The 22,351-nt window shown below is 38.7% G+C and overlaps 1 protein-coding gene across 10 annotated transcripts; it reads right to left on the bottom strand.

Moving 5' to 3' along the window:
- Nucleotides 1-1,361: 1,361 nt before the first annotated feature.
- Nucleotides 1,362-21,175, bottom strand: LOC124168644. 10 transcript variants are annotated; one of them, XM_046546896.1, is made up of 17 exons: nt 21,152-21,173; nt 20,287-20,350; nt 19,988-20,202; nt 18,491-19,063; nt 17,458-18,033; nt 15,102-15,671; nt 13,802-14,371; nt 12,699-13,268; nt 11,586-12,155; nt 10,164-10,733; nt 8,004-8,573; nt 7,015-7,584; nt 6,026-6,595; nt 4,699-5,268; nt 3,515-4,084; nt 2,267-2,836; nt 1,362-1,820 (listed from the first exon to the last, which is right to left on the bottom strand). In XM_046546896.1, exons 2-17 carry the CDS (start codon nt 20,348-20,350, stop codon nt 1,446-1,448), a joined length of 8,073 nt encoding a protein of 2,690 aa, XP_046402852.1. In that variant the 5' UTR covers nt 21,152-21,173; the 3' UTR covers nt 1,362-1,445. The 10 variants fall into 10 exon arrangements, with proteins under 10 accessions (XP_046402852.1, XP_046402858.1, XP_046402857.1 ...); XM_046546902.1 differs by lacking the exon at nt 2,267-2,836 and having other exon boundaries at nt 21,152-21,174; XM_046546901.1 differs by lacking the exon at nt 3,515-4,084 and having other exon boundaries at nt 21,152-21,174.
- Nucleotides 21,176-22,351: the final 1,176 nt, after the last annotated feature.

Below are 22,351 nucleotides of genomic sequence, written 5' to 3'. Positions count from 1 at the left end.
AATTTTCGTCATTCCATAATTTTTCTTTAGATAAGCCACTTTGTTGAGTAATTGTATTGATTAGCTCATTGCGAAGAGAGTTGTTATTGTCTCTTCGAACTCTTAAACATAGTAATTTATTTCCTTTGAAGGAATTATTTCCTTAAAATGTCATCGATACTTTTATGTAGGTATTATGTTTGAGAGCGTAGTTAATTCACCGCAAATTAGGCTTCCAAAAGGAATTATGTGAAGTGATGCCACGCACAGCTTGGCATTTAATTCGGCAATCGGGTTGTCTACAATCGACAGCTATTGAACATTTTCTTGTTTAACGTAATGTTGAAAGGTGTATTCATTAATCGTTATTACCCAGTTGGGGGTAGTTGCGGCGATTTTTCTGCATTAGTGTTTGTCTCCTAACTATCCTAAGATTTGTAAAAATTTCCAACTTTGGGGGTAGAGGTAAATACTATCTCGGTCGGCAGAGGTAAATATTATCTGATTTTGAAAGAAAAATCTGATCTGAAACCCTAACATAATGAGATAACTTTCCCGCATATGGCGAATTTGATCGCGAAATTAAAAAAAAATTGGCCGACCCTTCTACTTAGCCCATTTCAAACCTTATGTATCATAGGTGTACACTTTCGCTAATCTCCTAGCAATCCTCATGCAGTGATGTCGCGTTGAAATTAAAGAATCCCGGTCCAAAAGCGCCACTCCAATAATTTTGATAAGTTATGTTAAAAATAACCGAAATTAAAACCTTAAAAGATATATCTGAGATATAAAATATTAGGTGAACTGTATTATTCATACGGAGCTCCATCCTTATTGATACGTTTTGAAATTCTTATGGATTGTGGGTGTTTGAATTATTAGTGACGGTAAACATTTTAGAGGGATATTCCGAACACTGAACCGAGGGCATCCATTTTAGGACACCTCGTATTTGGTATCTAATATATAGTAATGTTTTTTTGACTGTGCGAATACCACGGCATCCACTAATTATGCTGATTACACTTTAATGAGAATATATGGCACAGATATTGATCAGGCAACAGATGAAGTCTTGAAAACCATTAGCGAAGCTAAAAAGTTCTCAATTAAATGATTTAATAATTAATTATAGCAATTTTTCCGAGGATTTTTGTTTAAAAATCATATCGAGAAATATCAGGTCACGCTACAAGCGCCATTTAATCCGGTAAAAATGCTTATTTCATTTGTAACAAACACGTAAACTATGAACTTCGTAGTGTCTTTTCTAAATGAATGTACCCATCAACTATCATTGGACTTCAATTATTTTATTAAAAATTGTTGTAATATAAATAAAACGATGAATCATCTAAAAAAATACTAAAACAAGAAGATATTTTAAAATAAATTTATTTCGAACGCCAATAATAGTTTACAAACTTCAACAAATATACAGTTAGTCGGAATGGTGGTTGTATTTACAATCCCCAGCCAAAGAAGTCGTCAATTTCCTTCTGGATCGCAGCGACATCAACTCCATGGGCCTTGAGACGGTCGAGCATATCCTGGTATTCGGGCATGGCCTTAACTTGGGCAACCAACTGAGCGAATTCCGGAGCCCTCAGCTTGGCGAGGAGAGCTTGGAAGTCTGGGTCGTCCTTCAGCTTGCTGTTGTAGAAGTCCAGCATATCTTGGAGGGGAAGGACAGCGAGGATCTCGTCGATCATGCCAAGGAGGGTGCGCGATTGACGACGGGAGAGCGGTGGTTTGATGTGAGGAAGACCGAGGATATCGTGAACGAGGTTGATGTAGGCATAAATGTCAACGCCAGCCTTGTAGATGTAATCGACCAACTGCAATAAAACGAGTATTTATTCACCATTAACTCGAGTTTTCGCATGTTCGTCTGCATGAATCATTTTCTCAGTACATACGCATTCGCCTTATGCTATTTTTTTAATGAGGCCAAGAATAATGTTACTTTAAATCAAAAAGAATAAATTGCTCCTTGAATGTGAAATGAAAAGGCAAATTAAATAGCTTTTAAGCGTGTAGTGTAATTAATAAGTATTTATAGAAAAATTATATTCACATCGCTCTTGTGTTTCCAAAAAAAATCAATTTTATACAATTTTTTATTTAAAGCTAGGACCACGAATTACAAAAGGTTAAAATTAGTGATATTTTGATCTTTCGAAAAGAGAAATATGAGGCAAGACCCTAAATGCAAGTAATTGTAATTAGTAAGGTTGAGCGTTTACTGGAAATGTAGCTTAGTACCATGTCATAGATTACTCACGTCCGTGAATGCTGGGCTGCTGTCAATGGCCTCAACGATCTTGGCGAATTCGGGTGACTTAAGGAAAGCGAAGGCTTCTTGGACCTCAGGGTCGTTCTGGAGGTGGTTAGCGACAATTCCAGCAATCTTATCGATTGGGATAAGGGAAACGAATTCCTTGAAGAGATCGTCGAGATGAGAACCAAGACGGAGGCTCCTTGATCCCCAGCCGAAAAAGTCGTCGATTTCCTTCTGGATGGCAGCCACATCAACTCCATGGGCCTTAAGACGGTCGAGCATATCCTGGTATTCGGGCATGGCCTTAACTTGTGCGACCAACTGGGCGAATTCTGGAGCCTTGAGCTTGGCGAGGAGAGCAATGAAGTCTGGATCGTTCTTAACCTTGTTGTTGTAGAAGTCCAACATCTCTTGGAGGGGAAGGACAGCTAGGATCTCGTCGATCATCCCGAGGAGGGTACGAGACTGGCGGCGGGAGGTTGGTGGGTTGATGTGAGGAAGGCCGAGAATGTCGTGAACGAGGTTGATGTAGGAGTAAATGTCAACGCCAGCCTTGTAGATGTAGTCGACCAACTGTAAAAAGGAGAAAGAATATGTGTTGGGATATACTCTAGTTATGGAAATGTGAGATGCATACTGTATTGATGAAGTATTTTGGCAGAATATTTTCACTCTAACTATGCCGTGTTTTTTTTTGACAAAGAAGCCATCAAAAAGTCTTCTGTGAATTAAAAAACGGTTGAATGTGGAATGGGTAGTTTTATGTTGAATGAAATTCGAAAATTGATTAGGTCTGTTGTACGAGTGTAGCGTGAAAAAATATATTTATGAAAACATTTTTTTCAAATCATCCCTATTTGGAAAATGATAGTCCCTAGGTTTTCTGGTTATAATGTTGTACCTACAATAAAAACTTATCTTCCTGCAACTTACTCTTTGAATTCAATACACAGTTGTTTTCAAGACAAGTGTGATGCAATTTTTCATCCTATTCCACAGTTAAAGGTTAGGTTGTGGGAAGAAAAGTTAATATTTACCTAACTTGAGATGGAATTCTGCAATGTTAAGGTATCAGCAGTTCAGTGAATTAAATCTAGGACTACCAATTTGAAACACTTGATATTAGCATTAGCTAGACCTTTAAAAGGGATATTTGATCAGCGATTCGTAGAGAAAGTAATTTCGCCCTAAATTCAGTCCAGGTATACCGATTACTTAAAAAGTCTCAGATCCACATCATGCAATACTCACATCCTTGAATGCTGCGCTGTTGTCAACGGCCTCAACGATCTTGGCGAACTCGGGTGACTTGAGGAAAGCAAAGGCTTCCTGGACCTCAGGGTCGTTCTGGAGATGGTTGGCTACGATTCCGGCAATCTTGTCGATGGGGATAAGGGAAACGAATTCCTTGAAGAGATCATCGAGATGAGAACCAAGACGGAGGCTCCTTGATCCCCAGCCGAAAAAGTCGTCGATTTCCTTCTGGATGGCAGCCACATCAACTCCATGGGCCTTAAGACGGTCGAGCATATCCTGGTATTCGGGCATGGCCTTAACTTGTGCGACCAACTGGGCGAATTCCGGAGCCTTGAGCTTGGCGAGGAGAGCGATGAAGTCTGGATCGTTCTTAACCTTGTTGTTGTAGAAGTCCAACATCTCTTGGAGGGGAAGGACAGCGAGGATCTCGTCGATCATCCCGAGGAGAGTACGAGACTGGCGGCGGGAGGTTGGTGGGTTGATGTGAGGAAGGCCAAGGATATCGTGGACGAGGTTGATGTAGGAGTAAATGTCAACGCCAGCCTTGTAGATGTAGTCAACCAACTGCAATAGAAGATAGAACATGTGTTGGTCATTACTGGAGTTTAGGCATAATGGCATGCATTCTGAATTCATGAGGTGTTTATCCGTATATTTGAATCTAACTATTCTATATTTTTTCAACTCATGATGCCAAGAGTAAGTGTTGCTATAATGGGTTTCATGGTAAAATGCCCCTTATACGTAGAATGAAAAGCTAAAATAGATTCATTTTTATGCGTTTGGTGGGAGTAACAAGTATTTTTGAAGGGAGTGAGTTCGAAAATAATTACGCAGCGAAAATTCAAGGGAAATTAGGGCCTGGTATATCGTTGAGTGAAGAAAATATATATTTACATCTAGAAAGGAAGTATGGATGTGATAATAGATGCGTAGAGGCCAAGTATTCAACTTATCATGGGTGCAGGTACACATGATTTAAAATATCTAAATGTTATATGCCCTATGATTAAAATGTACAACTAGGAATGTAAAACACCTGGAATTAGCAATGGGTATCTCTGTAAAGAAAAGGCATTTGAACCAAGATCTTACAGGTAAGTTCTTTCGGGATTAGTTTACTTCAGGCATAAGTATGACTCCAAAAATATCTCAGAACCACCTCACATAATACTCACATCCTTGAATGCTGCGCTGTCGTCAACGGCCATAACGATCTTGGCGAACTCGGGTGACTTGAGGAAAGCGAAAGCTTCCTGGACCTCAGGGTCGTTCTGGAGGTGATTGGCGACAATTCCAGCAATCTTGTCGATTGGGATAAGGGAAACGAATTCCTTGAAGAGATCGTCGAGATGAGAACCAAGACGGAGGCTCCTTGATCCCCAGCCGAAAAAGTCGTCGATTTCCTTCTGGATGGCAGCGACATCAACTCCATGGGCCTTAAGACGGTCGAGCATATCCTGGTATTCGGGCATGGCCTTAACTTGTGCGACCAACTGGGCGAATTCCGGAGCCTTTAGCTTGGCGAGGAGAGCGATGAAGTCTGGATCGTTCTTAACCTTGTTGTTGTAGAAGTCCAACATCTCTTGGAGGGGAAGGACAGCGAGGATCTCGTCGATCATCCCGAGGAGGGTACGAGACTGGCGGCGGAAGTTTGGTGGGTTGATGTGAGGAAGGCCGAGGATATCGTGGACGAGATTGATGTAGGAGTAAATGTCAACGCCAGCCTTGTAGATGTAGTCGACCAACTACAAGAGGAGATAGAATTCGTGTTGATCATTTTTGGCGTAATAAAATACATTCTTAATTGATGAAATATTAAGGCAATATATTTAAATTTTACCTATGCCATGGTACTTTTGAACATAGAAGAAAAATAAAAGTTTTATTTTAATTCAAAAAGGCTAAATTACTCCCTCAATGTGAAATGTAGGCCAAAAAATTATGTTTTACATTTGAATGGTGAGTGAGAAGTATTTATGAAGGAATTTTATTCGACATAAATTAATATAAATTACGACTATTAATCTGTGAAATAGATGTATTGCTAATGGTTTTGTGAAGAAAATATAAATATCCGTCTAGAAAGGAAGTATTGCCGTCATAATGCATACGAAAAGGGCTAAGTAATATACTAACTAAGTTTACAGAGTTACCTTTTGTTTGAGTTACGAAATATTCTATTCTCTCTAATTTAAATCTACCGCTAAGAATTAAAAACGCATTGATATTGGCACAATTTGCTCTTTTTAAATTTAATATATGAACCAATATTCGACAAGCATATGTTATATTCTTATTTTTTTTCTTTCATAGCCCTGATGATGGTTGTAAATAAACAGAAACATTGGCTATAACTTGTTTGTATAACATTCGTTGACCTAAACCCCAGGAAATATTTTAACATGTAACAAATATCCGACTAGTCAATGCATTCTCTATTAATTTAGTTTCAATGAAAGTGCATCTCCAAAGAAGCTCATATCCACCTCACATATTACTCACATCCTTGAATGCTGCGCTGTCGTCAACGGCCATAATGATCTTGGCGAACTCGGGTGACTTGAGGAAAGCGAAAGCTTCCTGGACCTCAGGGTCGTTCTGGAGGTGATTGGCGACAATTCCAGCAATCTTGTCGATTGGGATAAGGGAAACGAATTCCTTGAAGAGATCGTCGAGATGAGAACCAAGACGGAGGCTCCTTGATCCCCAGCCGAAAAAGTCGTCGATTTCCTTCTGGATGGCAGCGACATCAACTCCATGGGCCTTAAGACGGTCGAGCATATCCTGGTATTCGGGCATGGCCTTAACTTGTGCGACCAACTGGGCGAATTCTGGAGCCTTGAGCTTGGCGAGGAGAGCGATGAAGTCTGGATCGTTCTTAACCTTGTTGTTGTAGAAGTCCAACATCTCTTGGAGGGGAAGGACAGCGAGGATCTCGTCGATCATCCCGAGGAGGGTACGAGACTGGCGGCGGGAGGTTGGTGGGTTGATGTGAGGAAGGCCAAGGATATCGTGGACGAGGTTGATGTAGGAGTAAATGTCAACGCCAGCCTTGTATATGTAATCGACCAACTGCAAAAGAGGAAGGAAAATTCATTGGAAATATAGTGGAGTTTTAACGTGGTGGTTTAATTTTTAATACTTTAGGTATTTTCTTAGAGTATAATAATTTTGCCTTTAACCTATTTTTTAACGAATCAGGCATACAAAAAATTTAATACTAATTAAAATAGGTCAATTGAGTCTTTAATTCAGAGTGAAATTCAAAATGAATTACTTTTTACTATTGTGGAATGAGTAAAAAGCGTTGTGAAGGAAATTTATGCGACTATTAATAACAACTATGATTTTAAGTAAAATTAAGGTCCGCTAGGAAATGGGTGGGGAGCATATGTATATATATTTCCGAAGATCAATGGTTTTCGCTCTATATTTAGTCCAGGTAAAATGGTAACCGTAAAAATCTCAGATCCATTTCACACAATACTCACATCCTTGAATGCTGCGCTGTCGTCAACGGCCATAATGATCTTGGCGAACTCGGGTGATTTGAGGAAAGCGAAAGCTTCCTGGACCTCAGGGTCGTTCTGGAGGTGATTGGCGACAATTCCAGCAATCTTGTCGATTGGGATAAGGGAAACGAATTCCTTGAAGAGATCGTCGAGATGAGAACCAAGACGGAGGCTCCTTGATCCCCAGCCGAAAAAGTCGTCGATTTCCTTCTGGATGGCAGCGACATCAACTCCATGGGCCTTAAGACGGTCGAGCATATCCTGGTATTCGGGCATGGCCTTAACTTGTGCGACCAACTGGGCGAATTCTGGAGCCTTGAGCTTGGCGAGGAGAGCGATGAAGTCTGGATCGTTCTTAACCTTGTTGTTGTAGAAGTCCAACATCTCTTGGAGGGGAAGGACAGCGAGGATCTCGTCGATCATCCCGAGGAGAGTACGAGCCTGTCGGCGGGAGGTTGGTGGGTTGATGTGAGGAAGGCCAAGGATATCGTGGACGAGGTTGATGTAGGAGTAAATGTCAACGCCAGCCTTGTATATGTAATCGACCAACTGCAAAATAGGAAGGAAAATTCATTGGAAATATAGTGGAGTTTTAACGTGGTGATTTAATTTTGTATACTTTAGGTATTTTCTTAGAGTATAATAATTTTGCCTTTAACCTATTTTTTAACGAATCAGGCCTACAAAAATTTTTATACTAATTAAATTAGGTCAATTGAGTCTTTAATTCAGAGTGAAATGCAAAATTAATTACTTTTTACTATTGTGGAATGAGTAAAAAGCGTTGTGAAGGAAATTTATGCGACTATTATTAGCAACTATGATTTTAAGTAAAATTAAGGTCCGCTAGGAAATGGGTGGGGAGCATATGTATATATATTTCCGAAGATCAATGGTTTTCGCTCTATATTTAGTCCAGGTAAAATGGTAACCGTAAAAATCTCAGATCCATTTCACACAATACTCACATCCTTGAATGCTGCGCTGTCGTCAACGGCCATAATGATCTTGGCGAACTCGGGTGATTTGAGGAAAGCGAAAGCTTCCTGGACCTCAGGGTCGTTCTGGAGGTGATTGGCGACAATTCCAGCAATCTTGTCGATTGGGATAAGGGAAACGAATTCCTTGAAGAGATCGTCGAGATGAGAACCAAGACGGAGGCTCCTTGATCCCCAGCCGAAAAAGTCGTCGATTTCCTTCTGGATGGCAGCGACATCAACTCCATGGGCCTTAAGACGGTCGAGCATATCCTGGTATTCGGGCATGGCCTTAACTTGTGCGACCAACTGGGCGAATTCTGGAGCCTTGAGCTTGGCGAGGAGAGCGATGAAGTCTGGATCGTTCTTAACCTTGTTGTTGTAGAAGTCCAACATCTCTTGGAGGGGAAGAACAGCGAGGATCTCGTCGATCATTCCGAGGAGGGTACGAGCCTGTCGGCGGGAGGTTGGTGGGTTGATGTGAGGTAGGCCGAGGATATCGTGAACGAGGTTGATATAGGAGTAAATGTCAACGCCAGCCTTGTAGATGTAGTCAACCAACTGCAATAGAAGATATAATATGTGTTGGTCATTACTCGAGTTTTGGCTCAATTAAATGCATTCTGTGTTGATGACATATTAACGCATTATATTTTCATTTTGCGTATGCTTTAATTTTTTAAATAAAGAAAGACAGCATGTATTCCGTCATGGAGCGAGATACTCGTCGATAATACCTAGCAGGGTGCGATACCGGCGAAGGGGTGTTAGTGGGTTGATGTGAAGAAGTCCGAGAAGGTTCTGAACGCGGTTGATAATGGAGGAAATGTCGACGTCAGCCTTGGAGATGCAGTTGACCTACTTAATATGTTGAACAGATATCAGAAGGAAACATGAATGGGTGTTTTGTTAGATAATTTTAATTCCCCAATAAAACCAGGTTTGAATGTCGAATTGGACTTAAAAAGCTGTGGCCCGTATTGATACATCGCAACTATTATCCAGACTCGCGGTTACTAAGACGTGAAAATGAGTATTTCTTTGTGAACTAGAATTCAGCCTACGTTTTGGTATTAATTAAATCGTTCTCATCGTTAAAATTTAAATCTTGTGACGATCTCATTGCCTATAAGGTTCGTGATGGCATAGTTGAAAAAAAATAGGATAATGTAAGATGGATATAATTTCATCTCGTCTTGTTTCTGAGAATATTGAATCAATTCTTGCCGTACTCGTGATCATAATAAGTAATATATCAAACGAAAGAAATCCGTAATTATAGTATTTGCCCTTGTTCTTAAATAAGTGTATTCTGCTTGCGATATATCAATACCCATTGACTACTACTGCGTTCAAAGTAAACCTCCCCTGATTTTCTTAACGGATCGAGTCAAGACCTCAATTGATTCGAGCCCTTTTTGCAGTGCTTTGAAGTAGCTGTCCACACTTTCGAGTTGAACCTAACATTCGACCGCTAAGACAATAAATTCAACGTGAAGGCCCAGAATTTTTCCATACCCACGTTTTTAGGAAATATTTTCTCGATTTCGGTGAAGTATTGTGAATATTACTAAAGAAGAATTAACAATCCCATTTTGAACAATTATGTAATCACTAATAGCTATATCTATAATAGATATATCACTAATAGCAATGTTTTGCACATCTTATTTTTTAGGGTGTTTTCCAGCGAATTGGGAAATACATTCTCCACGAAAGGTCTTAAATGATATTTATTTGCATTCTATTTTAGTTGTTAGTGCATTTACAGAATGCCCAGTAGAAAAGATGTTTTATTGATTTCAGTTTAAGTGTTTATTTTACTAAATCAGAGGCGATTGCAATTGAGGTTCGCGATTTACTAAACACTAAAAAGAGCATAACATTTAAAGATTTAATGATTTTGAATGGCCCTCATGGTGATAAAAATATTAAGTAAAACGTCCTCATCGTCAAAAAAATCAGTCGTGTGACTATCTCAAAAAGTGTTTTAATATTTGTCAACGTAGGTGCACTGCACTAGTGACTTGGTGGAATGAAATATTATTTTTTAAGTCTGTCTCGGAAAAATTTAAACCGTTTCCGTGTAGCAAATTAATTTACTTTTTATTTAGTGCAGAAAAGTGTAAAAATGTTAGCAGAATTACTCACATCCTTGAATGCTGCGCTGTTGTCAACTGCCTCAACAATCTTGGCGAACTCGGGTGACTTGAGGAAAGCGAAAGCTTCCTGGACCTCAGGGTCGTTCTGGAGGTGGTTGGCGACAATTCCGGCAATCTTGTCGATTGGGATAAGGGAAACGAATTCCTTGAAGAGATCGTCGAGATGAGAACCTAGGCGGACATTCCTGAATCCCCAGCCGAAAAAGTCGTCGATTTCCTTCTGGATGGCGGCGACATCAATTCCGTGGGACTTGAGACGGTCAAGCATATCCTGGTATTCTGGCATGGCCTTGACGTCAGCAACCAGTTGAGCGAATTCAGGGGAACTGAGCTTAGCTAGAAGGGCGATGAAGTCAGGGTCGTTCTTCAGTTTGTTGTTGTAGAAGTCTTGCATCTCCTGGAGGGGGAGGACGGCTAGGATTTCGTCAATCATACCAAGGAGGGTGCGAGATTGGCGGCGGAAGAGTGGTGGATTAATGTGGGGTAGGCCAAGGATGTCGTGGACGAGATTAATGTAGGAGTAGATGTCAATGCCGGCCTTGTAGATGTAGTCGACCAACTGTAAGCGTCGGAAAATGACACCGGAGAATTAGTTAATTTGTTTTTCATCGAGTATTGATTTATTTTGAATATAGTGATTGTAAAACTTAGGTTAATATAAAATTACTTCTGGCAATGGATAAAAAACCTTTCCCGATAAATATTTTTGTCATCTAGGAAAGAAAATTAGTGAAAAATCCCCGAAAAAATAATCTTAGGCTTAAGGAAGAAACATCTAGCGGTTATTGCCGTGTTAATGATCATGGTAAAATGAGTACTATTGGAAATTGAATGTCATATTTTCTATCAGATGAAATATTTTATTTCGCATATTACGTTAGACATGAAATGAAGAACGATATCTGGCCAAACTTCTAACCCAGTGAATGTATTTTCTGCGGTTTGAGTGGTCATTTTTTACGAACTTCAGCAGAGGAAGGCTTTGGCCAGCCAACCTTTCTATAGCTACTACTAATATTTGAATCAATCTCTCAAACGAAGATTGACTTTCTTAATATTTTCAGTTCTATTTGAACGGGCTAATTTGAGGAGTATGTTGCTGAGTAAAGTGCATTTTAAATTGCTTTAAAAAATATGACATACGACAAAGAAAATCGCAAAAGCTGTGATATTTACATTCAGAATTTCAATTTGTATAATGAAAAAAAATCTTGACTTTATACATATTATTAGTATTATTGAAACGGATTAGTGTGGGGAATATGCCGCTTCGTGAAAATTCAGTTCAAGCTAAGTTAAATATTATTTAAAATTATGACAATAATTCAATGTAACTCGCAAAAGTTATTATACTAACATCCAGAATTATAATTTATAGTTTAATTCAAAAATAAATCTTAAATATACTCACATCCATGAAGGCTGGGCTGTTATCAACGGCCATTACGATCTTGGCGAAGTCAGGAGACTTAAGGAAAGCAACAGCCTCTTGGACCTCGGGGTCGTTCTGGATGTGGTTGGCGATGATACCAATGATCTTGTCGGCTGGGATGAGGGCAACAAACTCCTTGAAGAGATCGTCAAGGTGGGTGCCAAGACGGAGGCTCCTGGTTCCCCAGTGAAAGAAGTCGTCGATTTCCTTCTGAATAGCTTCGACATCAATTCCGTGTGACTTGAGGCGGGCTAGCATATCCTGGTATTCTGGCATGGCCTTAACTTCGGCGACCAACTGGGCAAATTCCGGTGACATGAGCTTGGCGAGCAGAGCCTGGAAGTCTGGGTCGTTCATCAGCTTGTTGTTGTAGAAGTCTTTCATTTCCTGGAGTGGCAGGACAGCGAGGATCTCGTCGATCATACCGAGGATGGTGCGTGACTGGCGGCGGAGGACGGGAGGGGTAATAGGGGGAATGCCGAAGATGTTGTGGAGCAGGTTGACGTAAGAGTAGATATCGACTCCGGCCTTGTAGATGTAATCGAGAAGCTATGATGGGAAGAAACCAGGATCACGTTTATTATACGGTCGATATTTAAATTCTACTTTTACTGGTAGTAGAATTAATCGGTGATAGTTAGTTAGTGGTGATATTATTAGACAATTTTCTCTAAGTCGTTAGGGTAGAGGCATTATGAGAAAATACCTTTTGAAAACCTTTATAATTTATGTATAAAAATTAATGATATTCTATATATTGTTTCCGTTCAATGTTTATTATTTATTTGAGGAATGAAAATGTCATTTATCAGTTTATGAATTTCATTCACATTTTGCTGCGACCTAGTTTTTGTTGCAATCCCGTAACGTTCGTGTTCATATTTCAAGTTTTCCTATCTTTTGTCTTTAGGATTTATGAAAACATCAAGCTGACTTATTGGGCTGTAAAATAGCCCAGAAAAGATTTAAATTAAATTTGTCATCAATGATTTATACATTTTATGAAGTTTTTTGCGCATAACGATATACTGGTGTATTTTATGTCATTTCACGACTAAGAATATAAATAGACGTGGCGTAATTGTTACTCACATCTCTGTACGCGGGGTTGTTATCGACGGCCTCCACAATCTTGGCGAAGTCAGGAGACTTAAGGAAAGCAACGGCTTCTTGAACCTCGGGGTCGTTCTGAATGTGGTTGGCGATGATTCCAATGATCTTGTCGGCTGGGATGAGTGCAACAAACTCCTTGAAGAGATCGTCAAGGTGCGTACCAAGACGGAGGCTCCTGGTTCCCCAGTGAAAGAAGTCGTCGATTTCCTTCTGAATAGCTTCAACATCAATTCCGTGTGACTTGAGGCGGGCTAGCATATCCTGGTATTCTGGCATGGCCTTAACTTCGGCGACCAACTGGGCAAATTCCGGTGACATGAGCTTGGCGAGCAGAGCCTGGAAGTCTGGGTCGTTCATCAGCTTGTTGTTGTAGAAGTCTTTCATTTCCTGGAGTGGCAGGACAGCGAGGATCTCGTCGATCATACCGAGGATGGTGCGTGACTGGCGGCGGAGGACGGGAGGGGTAATTGGGGGAATGCCGAAGATGTTGTGGAGCAGGTTGACGTAAGAGTAGATATCGACTCCGGCCTTGTAGATGTAATCGAGAAGCTAAGTGGGGAAGAAATCAAGATCGCGTTCATAATACGGTCAACATATAAATTCTACAGTTACTGATAGTAGAATTAATTAGGGGTAATATTATTAGGCAATTTTCACTTAGTCGGTAGGAAATGGGTAATATTGAAAAAAACCTTTTAAAATCCTTTATGTTTAATGTATAAAATTTAAGGTTATTCTTGTAAGTAATTCTTTCCTTTCGAAAGTTATTATTTATTTAAGGTTATAAAATGTCATTTTTCAGTTTATAAATTTCATTATCGTATAGTTGTGGCCTAATTATTTTTGCAACCCGTAACGTTCGTGCATGTGTTTCAATTTTTCTTACCTGTTGACTTTAGGATTTATGAGAACGTAACAGTGACTTTTGAATTGTAAAATTTGGCAAGGAAAGAATGACGTTAAAATTTGGCATCTATGACTTATTATTTTTATGAATTATTTTTTGCATAACGATTTACTGGCGTATTTTATGTAATTTCATGACGATAAATATTAATATACTTGGCGTAATTGTTACTCACATCTCTGTACGCGGGGTTGTTGTCGACGGCTTCCACAATCTTGGCGAAGTCAGGAGACTTAAGGAAAGCAACAGCTTCTTGGACCTCGGGGTCGTTCTGGATGTGGTTGGCGATGATACCAATGATCTTGTCGGCTGGGATGAGGGCAACAAACTCCTTGAAGAGATCGTCAAGGTGCGTACCAAGACGGAGGCTCCTGGTTCCCCAGTGAAAGAAGTCGTCGATTTTCTTCTGGATAGCTTCGACATCAATTCCGTGTGACTTTAGGCGGGCTAGCATATCCTGGTATTCTGGCATGGCCTTAACGTCGGCGACCAACTGAACAAATTCAGGTGACATGAGCTTGGCGAGCAGGGCCTGGAAGTCTGGGTCGTTCATCAGCTTGTTGTTGTAGAAGTCTTCCATTTCCTGGAGTGGCAGTACAGCGAGGATCTCGTCGATCATACCGAGGATGGTGCGTGACTGGCGGCGGAGGACGGGAGGGGTAATTGGGGGAATGCCGAAGATGTTATGGAGCAGGTTGACGTAAGCGTAGATATCGACTCCGGCCTTGTAGATGTAATCGAGAAGCTATGAGCGGAAGAAATCAGTTTCAGGTTTTTAATTTGGTCGAAGTAAAATTCCTCAGTTTATTTTAGTAGAATTAATTGTTGATAGTTAATTATATATATAGAATTGGTTAATATAAGATCGGTGAATATAGTTAGATAGCTAATTAGGAGATAATATTAGGCAATTTTGTGATGGTCGTTAGGAAAGAGGTAATAATTTGAAAATACGTTTTAAAATCTACATATTTAATGTATAAAAATTGAAGTCATTCTGTAATTGTTTCCCTTCGAAAGTAATTATTTATTTTGCATTATGAAATGTAATTTTTCAGTTTAGGAATTTTATTCACGTTTTATGCGACCTAATTTTAGTTGCAATCCCGTAATATTCCTGTACATATTTCATAATTTCCTACCTGTTGACTTATGGATTAATGAAAACATGACAGTGACTTAATGAGCTGTAAAATATGCCAGGGAAAGATTTAAGTTAAATTTGGCATCAATGACTTATAATTTTTATGAAGCATTGTATGCATCACGTTTTACTGATGCATTTTTTCTCATTTCACGACTATAAATCATCATGCTGACTTATTGGGCTGTAAAATATGACTAGAAAAGATTTAAATTAAATTTGTCATCACTGAATTATAATTTTTATGAAGTATTTTGTGCAATACGATTTACTGGTGTATTTTATGTCATTTCGCGACTATAAATGTAGACGTGGAGTAATTGTTACTCACATCTCTGTAAGCGGGGTTGTTATCGACGGCCTCCACAATCTTGGCGAATTCAGGAGACTTAAGGAAAGCAACGGCTTCTTGAACCTCAGGGTCGTTCTGGATGTGGTTGGCGATGATTCCAATGATCTTATCGGCTGGGATGAGTGCAACAAACTCCTTGAAGAGATCGTCAAGGTGCGTACCAAGACGGAGGCTCCTGGTTCCCCAGTGAAAGAAGTCGTCGATTTCCTTCTGAATAGCTTCGACATCAATTCCGTGTGACTTGAGGCGGTCGAGCATGTCCTGGTATTCTGGCATGGCCTTAACGTCGGCGACCAACTGGGCAAATTCAGGTGACATGAGCTTGGCCAGCAGAGCTTGGAAGTCTGGGTCGTTTTTCAGGGTGTTGTTGTAGAAGTCCAGCATGTCTTGGAGGGGTAGGACTGCAAGGATCTCGTCGATCATACCGAGGATAGTTCGTGTTTGGTGATGCATGGCGGCTGGGATGTAAGGTGGAATGCCCAAAATGTTATGGAATAGGTTGACGTAGGTGTAGATGTCGATACCAGCCTTGTAGATGTAGTCGAGCAACTGCATTGGGGTAAAAAAATAAAATATTTGATGTTTAAGCTAACGAGATTTGCGTGAGAATTTTGTCCGTTTTCTGCCTGAAATTTCCCTATAAACTCTCATAACAGACTCACTTTTGTTTCTTAAAATCGAATTTGAATAAGATGTTGCTCTTTTTTCATGAATACCCTATATGTACACTCTATCACCTTACTCATATGATAGTTAGGAGTCCGATGGGTGTATTAATTTTTATAATACCTACTTATGTCTGGTACCTGTGATTGCGTAAAACTTCTAAGACACCTTGAATTTTTATACTGCCCAAATGTAAATGATAGAATTCCCTACACCTTGAAATTGCATTTGTTAAAATTTTCTCGGATTTATTTCTTTGACTTCGTTGCTTTTGATGGAGGTTTTCATCTTACACGAGTGTACATATACGTTTCTCATTCTCTTCTCTTAAAACGTTTTTCTTTATTGAAAACTTCTCGATATATTTTCCCTTAATATACCACCGCTCTGATATGGTAGTTATTCGTAATTTTGGTGATTTTTCTCGTCACGAAAGAACCTTATCACAGTCACTCTCTAGGGGGTTTGAAAAAGGGGGATTTATTCACATAATTCTCCACTGTACGTGTGGAATGGATTAAAAAGCACCTTTATTAATCCCGCAGCGATGTGGTGACACATGAGACCCTCTTTTTTCTAGAATAGCTCTTTCAACTCTTGTACCTACTGCATTGGCGCCTGTGTTTTCTTTTTGCAGTTGCTGTGTCAACGCTTTTGATCATTGTGGCTGGAAATAGTATGATATTTGATCAAGTAATTTGACGTCTTCCCTGAAGGATTCACTCAGTGTAAAATTAAATCTTAAATCCTTACGGAGGAAATAAATTGTTATCTCTCTGATACCTCTGCTGGAAATTGTATAAATATTGTTAGTGCCTGAAATTCCTTAATCCTTAGCGGAATGTTGAACCAAGTGCTACATTTACATCGAGATAAAGCAGCAGAAGACATTAACTGTTATTATGGCATTATTTTGGTTGGTTATATTTTCCTGCGTATATGTGAACTCATTGCATGCATTGATAGAATTCATGATGCATTGCGAGGTTATTCATACATTTTCAATGTCTAATATTCGGGTTTCTGGGTAATATTCCTAAGGTTATAATAATCGTGGATTATAAAGACATAACTAATAACTTCAGGCTTTACTTTGTGAAACCTCTCCATACTTCCATTTTAAAGACATGCTAAGTAGCCTTTTGTCTCCAACCTTCCCAATAGACATTTTCATGATTATTTTCCAACTTTAATGAATGTGGTATGTAGAGTTAGTTTAAACCGTGTTAACTGATTTTAAATTGATATTTTCCCGAGAAAAAGATGGTTTGTATTGATTTCAAATCGTTGAATTATGTTTATAAGATGATTTGTGCTTTACCTCATTTTTAGGACAAGTCGTTTCCAGTTCTAATAAATTATTTATTTTCATTGATAAATTTTGAATAGCTGTAAATGGATGTTTTCAATATTTTGAAAAATCCTTAAAATAACACATAAAGTGATCTTACGAGTAATATTATCAGTAACATTTTTCTATTTTATGCATCATAAATTATACCCAAGAAATGTTTTCAAATGGGTTATTTGCTACCTATTTCGGTAGCGATTCTATTGACTTCAATTCTTATTCCAGTTCTAAGCTCAAGCACAGGTGAAATCATGAACCGCAACAACCCATCCCCTCTGTTTTTCCATTTTACTGTGTTGTTGTGTCTGTGGTACTTACGTCTCTGTATGCGGGATTGTTGTCGACAGCTTCGACAATCTTGGCGAATTCTGGGGACTCGAGGAAGGCCACTGCTTCCTGGACCTCGGGGTCGGTGGAAACGTGGTTAGCAATGATTGCACCGACTTTTTCAAGGGGAATCAGTGACAGAAACTGCTTGAAGAGGTCGTCCAGATGACTGGCGAGACGAAGGCTCCTGGTTCCCCAGCCGAAGAAGTTATCTATGGCCTTTTTGATTTCCTCTACTGGTATTCCATGGGACTTCAGCTTTTCCAACATATCCTGGTATTCAGGTAAGCTGTGCAAGGCGTCGATTATTGTCTTGAATTCGGGTGATTTGATTCTGTTGATGAGGTTGATGAAGTCAGGATTGTTCTCCAGGTTATCGTGATAAAACTGTTTGATCTCATCCAAAGGCAGGACTGCCAGTATTTCGTTCACCATATCCATGAGGCTTCTTGGGCGGTAACTCATCCAAACTGTTGGTGGCTTGATTGTCGGTAGTCCAAACATGTTGTTGAAGTCATTGACGTATGTGTAGATATCCAACCCAGAGTCGTAAAGGTATTGCACGAACTGAAATAAGGCAGGAAAGATAATCGCTTTTTCAATTTAAGAATTCTGTAATTTAAAATGCATTCGAACAATAGTTTGGGGAAATTCCTGCGCTTTCATTTTCGTGATTTGGTGCAATTTTTGCTTAAATTACTTTGCATTATAACTAAAGTTTTACCACATATGATGCATTTCCTTTGTTAATGTATCCATAGGTTTGCTAGTTTTGCAAGATTTGACCTTGGGTTACTTATCAATATGATTGGAAGTTCCAAAAAATGTATTCCTCTTACGGGTACATTTTTATTTTGTGAAGATCACATTTTCATGACTCAGATTGTTTACGAAATTTTTTTATCATGAATGAAACAGTCTGTCGGTATTTTGCCATATTTTCTTTGATGCATGATAAATCGCTTCCACTACAACTTATCCAGAACAACTGTTAATAATAATTAAAAATATTTTAACTACTTACCTCGCTAAAAGCGGGCAGTGATTGAACAGTTGTTATGATGGTCTTAAAGTCGTCCGATTTCATGTAAGCAATGGCTTCCTGAACTTCGGGATCATTCTGAACGTGATCCAAGATGATTTCGAGAATTTTATCCTTTGGGATGAGGTCCATAAGCTGATCAAAGAGATCACCGAGGTTCCTTGCGGAGTGCAGTTTTTGTCCCCAGCCGAAGAAGCCGTTGATGGCCTGTAGGATTTCGTCAACTGGAACTCCATTCTCCCTCAGACCATTCAGCAAGTCTTGGTACTCGGGCATGGCGCGGAGTGTGTCGACAATCTTCTTGAATTCTGGAGACCTCATCCTTGCAAGAAGGTTGATGAAATCCGGATCGTTTTCGACCTTTTCGTGGTAGAAGTTTTTGATGTCCTCGATGGGGAGGATAGACAGGATCTCGAAGACCATGCTCATGATTGTTTTGGGAGCAACTAACCTTTGACGCACGGGTGGATTGATGTGAGGGAGACCCAACATGTCATTGATGAAGTTGAGGTATGTGTAAATGTCCAACCCAGAGTCGTACAGGAACTTAACGAACTGTAAAAGTAAGTAAAAAAATCTATTTTTCGTGCTTGCATTTGAGGTTGCGGTATAATATTGCAATGGTGAATCACGGGTATTGAACTTAATTTCAGAAGCGTAGCTGTAAAAATATAAGACTCCAAGGTCCAGTTTTATAATCCCTAGATAAGTTTTTTTCGGAGCATAGAAATCGGAGTTAACTATGCCTTACACTTTAGGTCACATGTTCAACTAACCGTTATCCTGAATTACTTTTCTTTTAATTTAACTTTCAAATTATTTTAAGTCAATGCTACGACAGTATCATGCTCCGATTAACGTTGGCTAGACCTAAAACTACCTTTCTCTAAATTACATATATTTTATATAACATAAGGAAAAAGATTTCATTTTGTTAACTGAACCCTAACGGAGCTGCTGCGAAAAGTATGTAATTCAAAACATTGAAATTAGGTATAAGAATCGTTGTAGTATTATTTATTGATATAATCTATTTAATTACCTTGATTTTATTATTTCGAAATTCAGCAAAGAGGAAAACTTCACATAAAACTCCCGAAATACACAGCTACTTAACATCCCTTTCAGATTTTTTTATACAACGTCTTATACAAAAAGTAAAGAGATTTGTTTCTACAAGTTGATAGTGATTTATAAAAAACATATCCATGGATTCATGTAGGTAAAAATATAAGTCATGATTTATTTAAATAGTTTTTCACTGTGGTATTAATCCTTGAATTGTATTTTATAGTCACGAAATATGTATCTTAAATTTTGAATAATATACTGATATTACTACTTTTATCGACGCCTTAAGAGAAACAACTTCGCTTTAGCTGTGGTGATATTGTTTATAGAGGGTCATCGAATTGACTGTTAGCTAATAAGGGAGGTATTTAAAAATAGTAGCCACTTTTCCACATTGCTTGTACTTACATCGTCAAATTCCGGCATTGCCTGTACCGTCGTGACGATCTTTTTGAAATCGTCTGACTGAAGGTACTTGACTGCATTCTGAACCTGCGGATCATTCTGCATATGCTCTTCAAAGATCTCGAGAACTTTATTCAAAGGAATAAGGTTCAAGAGTTCCTGCAGGATGTCACCCAGGTTACGGGTGTCATGTTGGTGCACCAACGGCTGCTGCCCGCCTGCGTGAAATGAATTTGGATGTAACAACCGTTAATGTTGTGAAAGAAATAGCAAAACATAATTGCAGAATCAATTTTATTTACCATGAGGCAGGACAGCCCCGAAGGAAAGTCCTAGGACAGCAAAGAGCACAATCGCAAGCTTCATCTGTAAATAAATTAAATTGAGTGATTTTCATATGCATAAAAATAATAGCAGGAATGAAGCGTTGGGAAATCGAAAGAAATAAATTTTAATGGATGAATAATGAAAATTCTGGCAGTAGATAGCGGAATTTAGACATGTTACACTTGTGAAAAAGCCTGTACGTGTTACGTTGTGGGAGTAACTGTCAGCTGCAGAATTTTGATGCAGCTAAAACCTATTGAAGTTCTTTGGATTAAATCCTGTTGCAATTAATAAATTTGAAACTGTATTATTTAGATGTGACTTCATGGTTGATAATTTCTCGGTATTTGGATAAAAAGCTTCAAGAGAAATCGTGAACGTTAATGGCCGTCATATAAATTTTTGCCAGGAAGGCCTAGTGATCTTTCATCGAAATTGATTTTACTGTGCCAAGTTAAGCAGTTTTCTTCACTTATTTGGGATGAATGACTTCCTTATTTTACATGAGAAACGTATTTCCTTAAAAGTAACGATCGAATCGTTTAACGTCATCCGACAAAAAAATTATATAGATATATTGTGAGAAAGTTCTGGTAATTACGAAACAAAGTGTGTTAAAACTCATGGTATGAAAAATATACTATCCACTCTTTTAAATTTAGCGATGAAGTCACCAATTTTACATGCCCGACTTTTACGAGATGTATAAGATGATTGTAAAATTTGCATTTAAAGTGAAACAAAATATAAGGAAAGTGCAAGAAAAACTATCACTGAAAATATGTACTTATTGATTGAAATAATTTCTTAGTATGATTTGAGAAAGGAGATAATACGCACCACTCTTGCTCTGGGAGCTACCCTGAAGGAAGCACAACTTGCTGCAGCTTATATACCTTCCACCTTCTAGAATTTCGCTTCGATTCGAGATACCGAAAGCATGTCGCAATTTGATATTTCTTGATATCACGCAGCCAAAGCTGTGAGAAGGCAGATATTATCTCTCGAAGGCCTTGTTTTATTTTTTACAAGACTCTGCCCCAAGATCCGACGTGATATTGAGTATTTCTTTTTAAATTGATAATCTGTGTGATACGGAGCTTAAATGAATTTTGGTCGAATGGTTGCAGAAAACAAGAAATCCTGTATTTTTTCTGGCTTTGACTACCCACAAACAACACTCACCGTGAATATCGGGGTCACATCAATGATGTGGCTGTAGAGGGCTTTGTTATAGGGAATTGAACTATCATAGTCTACAGCATTCTTCAAACTTTTGAATTTAAGGGTCACGTTATGTATTTCCCACATTTATCCGAGCCGAAGGAATATATAATAAATAAAAAATAAATCATGCTAGTAATTTAATTTCCTCAAAAATTAGATTATAAAATTGGGGAAATAAAAAAATGTTATTGGAAAAAATCAGGATTATAATAATAGATTCTTACCATTAGTTTTACGCAACCAAATTAGTGTGACGAATGATATCATTTTATTTACTTCAAAATTTCATTAAAATCCAATACCAGATTAGATGAGCCAATTGTAAGAATTGATTTCAAATAATCATCAGACAAATTTTCTCGATAGTTGGAATTCACATCTTTCATTTTGGAAAATGATTGTTCTCAAAAGTATGTTGTACCAAAAATGGACACAATACTTCAGGCAAACTTTATCAAATTTAGAAATGATCTAGCTGCAGGTATTTATAAAAATCAATCAGATTTCCCTCTGTATACATTTCATAACTAGCAATTATGGTACGGTACGGTAATTATTTTTTCTAGACCAATTCACAGGGATTTGTTTGGCAGGCCGGATGAAATTATATGTCGGGCCGGATATCGCCCGCTGGCCATAGTTTGGCGACTCCTGGTCCACGCTACTAAACCATTTAACTTTACATTCAATATATTACACTTCGAAATTGGCTTAAATTATTCCTGATTGCTTTGTTTTGTCTTACACAAGGGATGCAGGCTAACGATAATTGGTTCACCCGTTGGTTACAATGTAAATCATAGGCTAACTGTT

Source organism: Ischnura elegans, chromosome 12 (assembly GCF_921293095.1).
Source record: "Ischnura elegans chromosome 12, ioIscEleg1.1, whole genome shotgun sequence".
Lineage (NCBI taxonomy): Eukaryota > Metazoa > Arthropoda > Insecta > Odonata > Coenagrionidae > Ischnura > Ischnura elegans.
Note: the sequence above shows the minus strand (reverse complement) of the source record. Positions and strands in the feature narration are given on the sequence as shown.

Excerpts from the sequence above, each read along its gene's own strand:
- LOC124168644 (XM_046546896.1), bottom strand. The coding sequence starts at position 20,350 with ATGAAGCTTGCGATTGTGCTCTTTGCTGTCCTAGGACTTTCCTTCGGG. Across the intron at positions 19,064-19,987 it reads CAATGCCGGAATTTGACGAT|TTCGTTAAGTTCCTGTACGA; the intron begins GTAAGTACAAGC and ends TTACTTTTACAG. Across the intron at positions 14,372-15,101 it reads ACAACCCCGCTTACAGAGAT|CTTCTCGATTACATCTACAA; the intron begins GTGAGTAACAAT and ends TTCCGCTCATAG.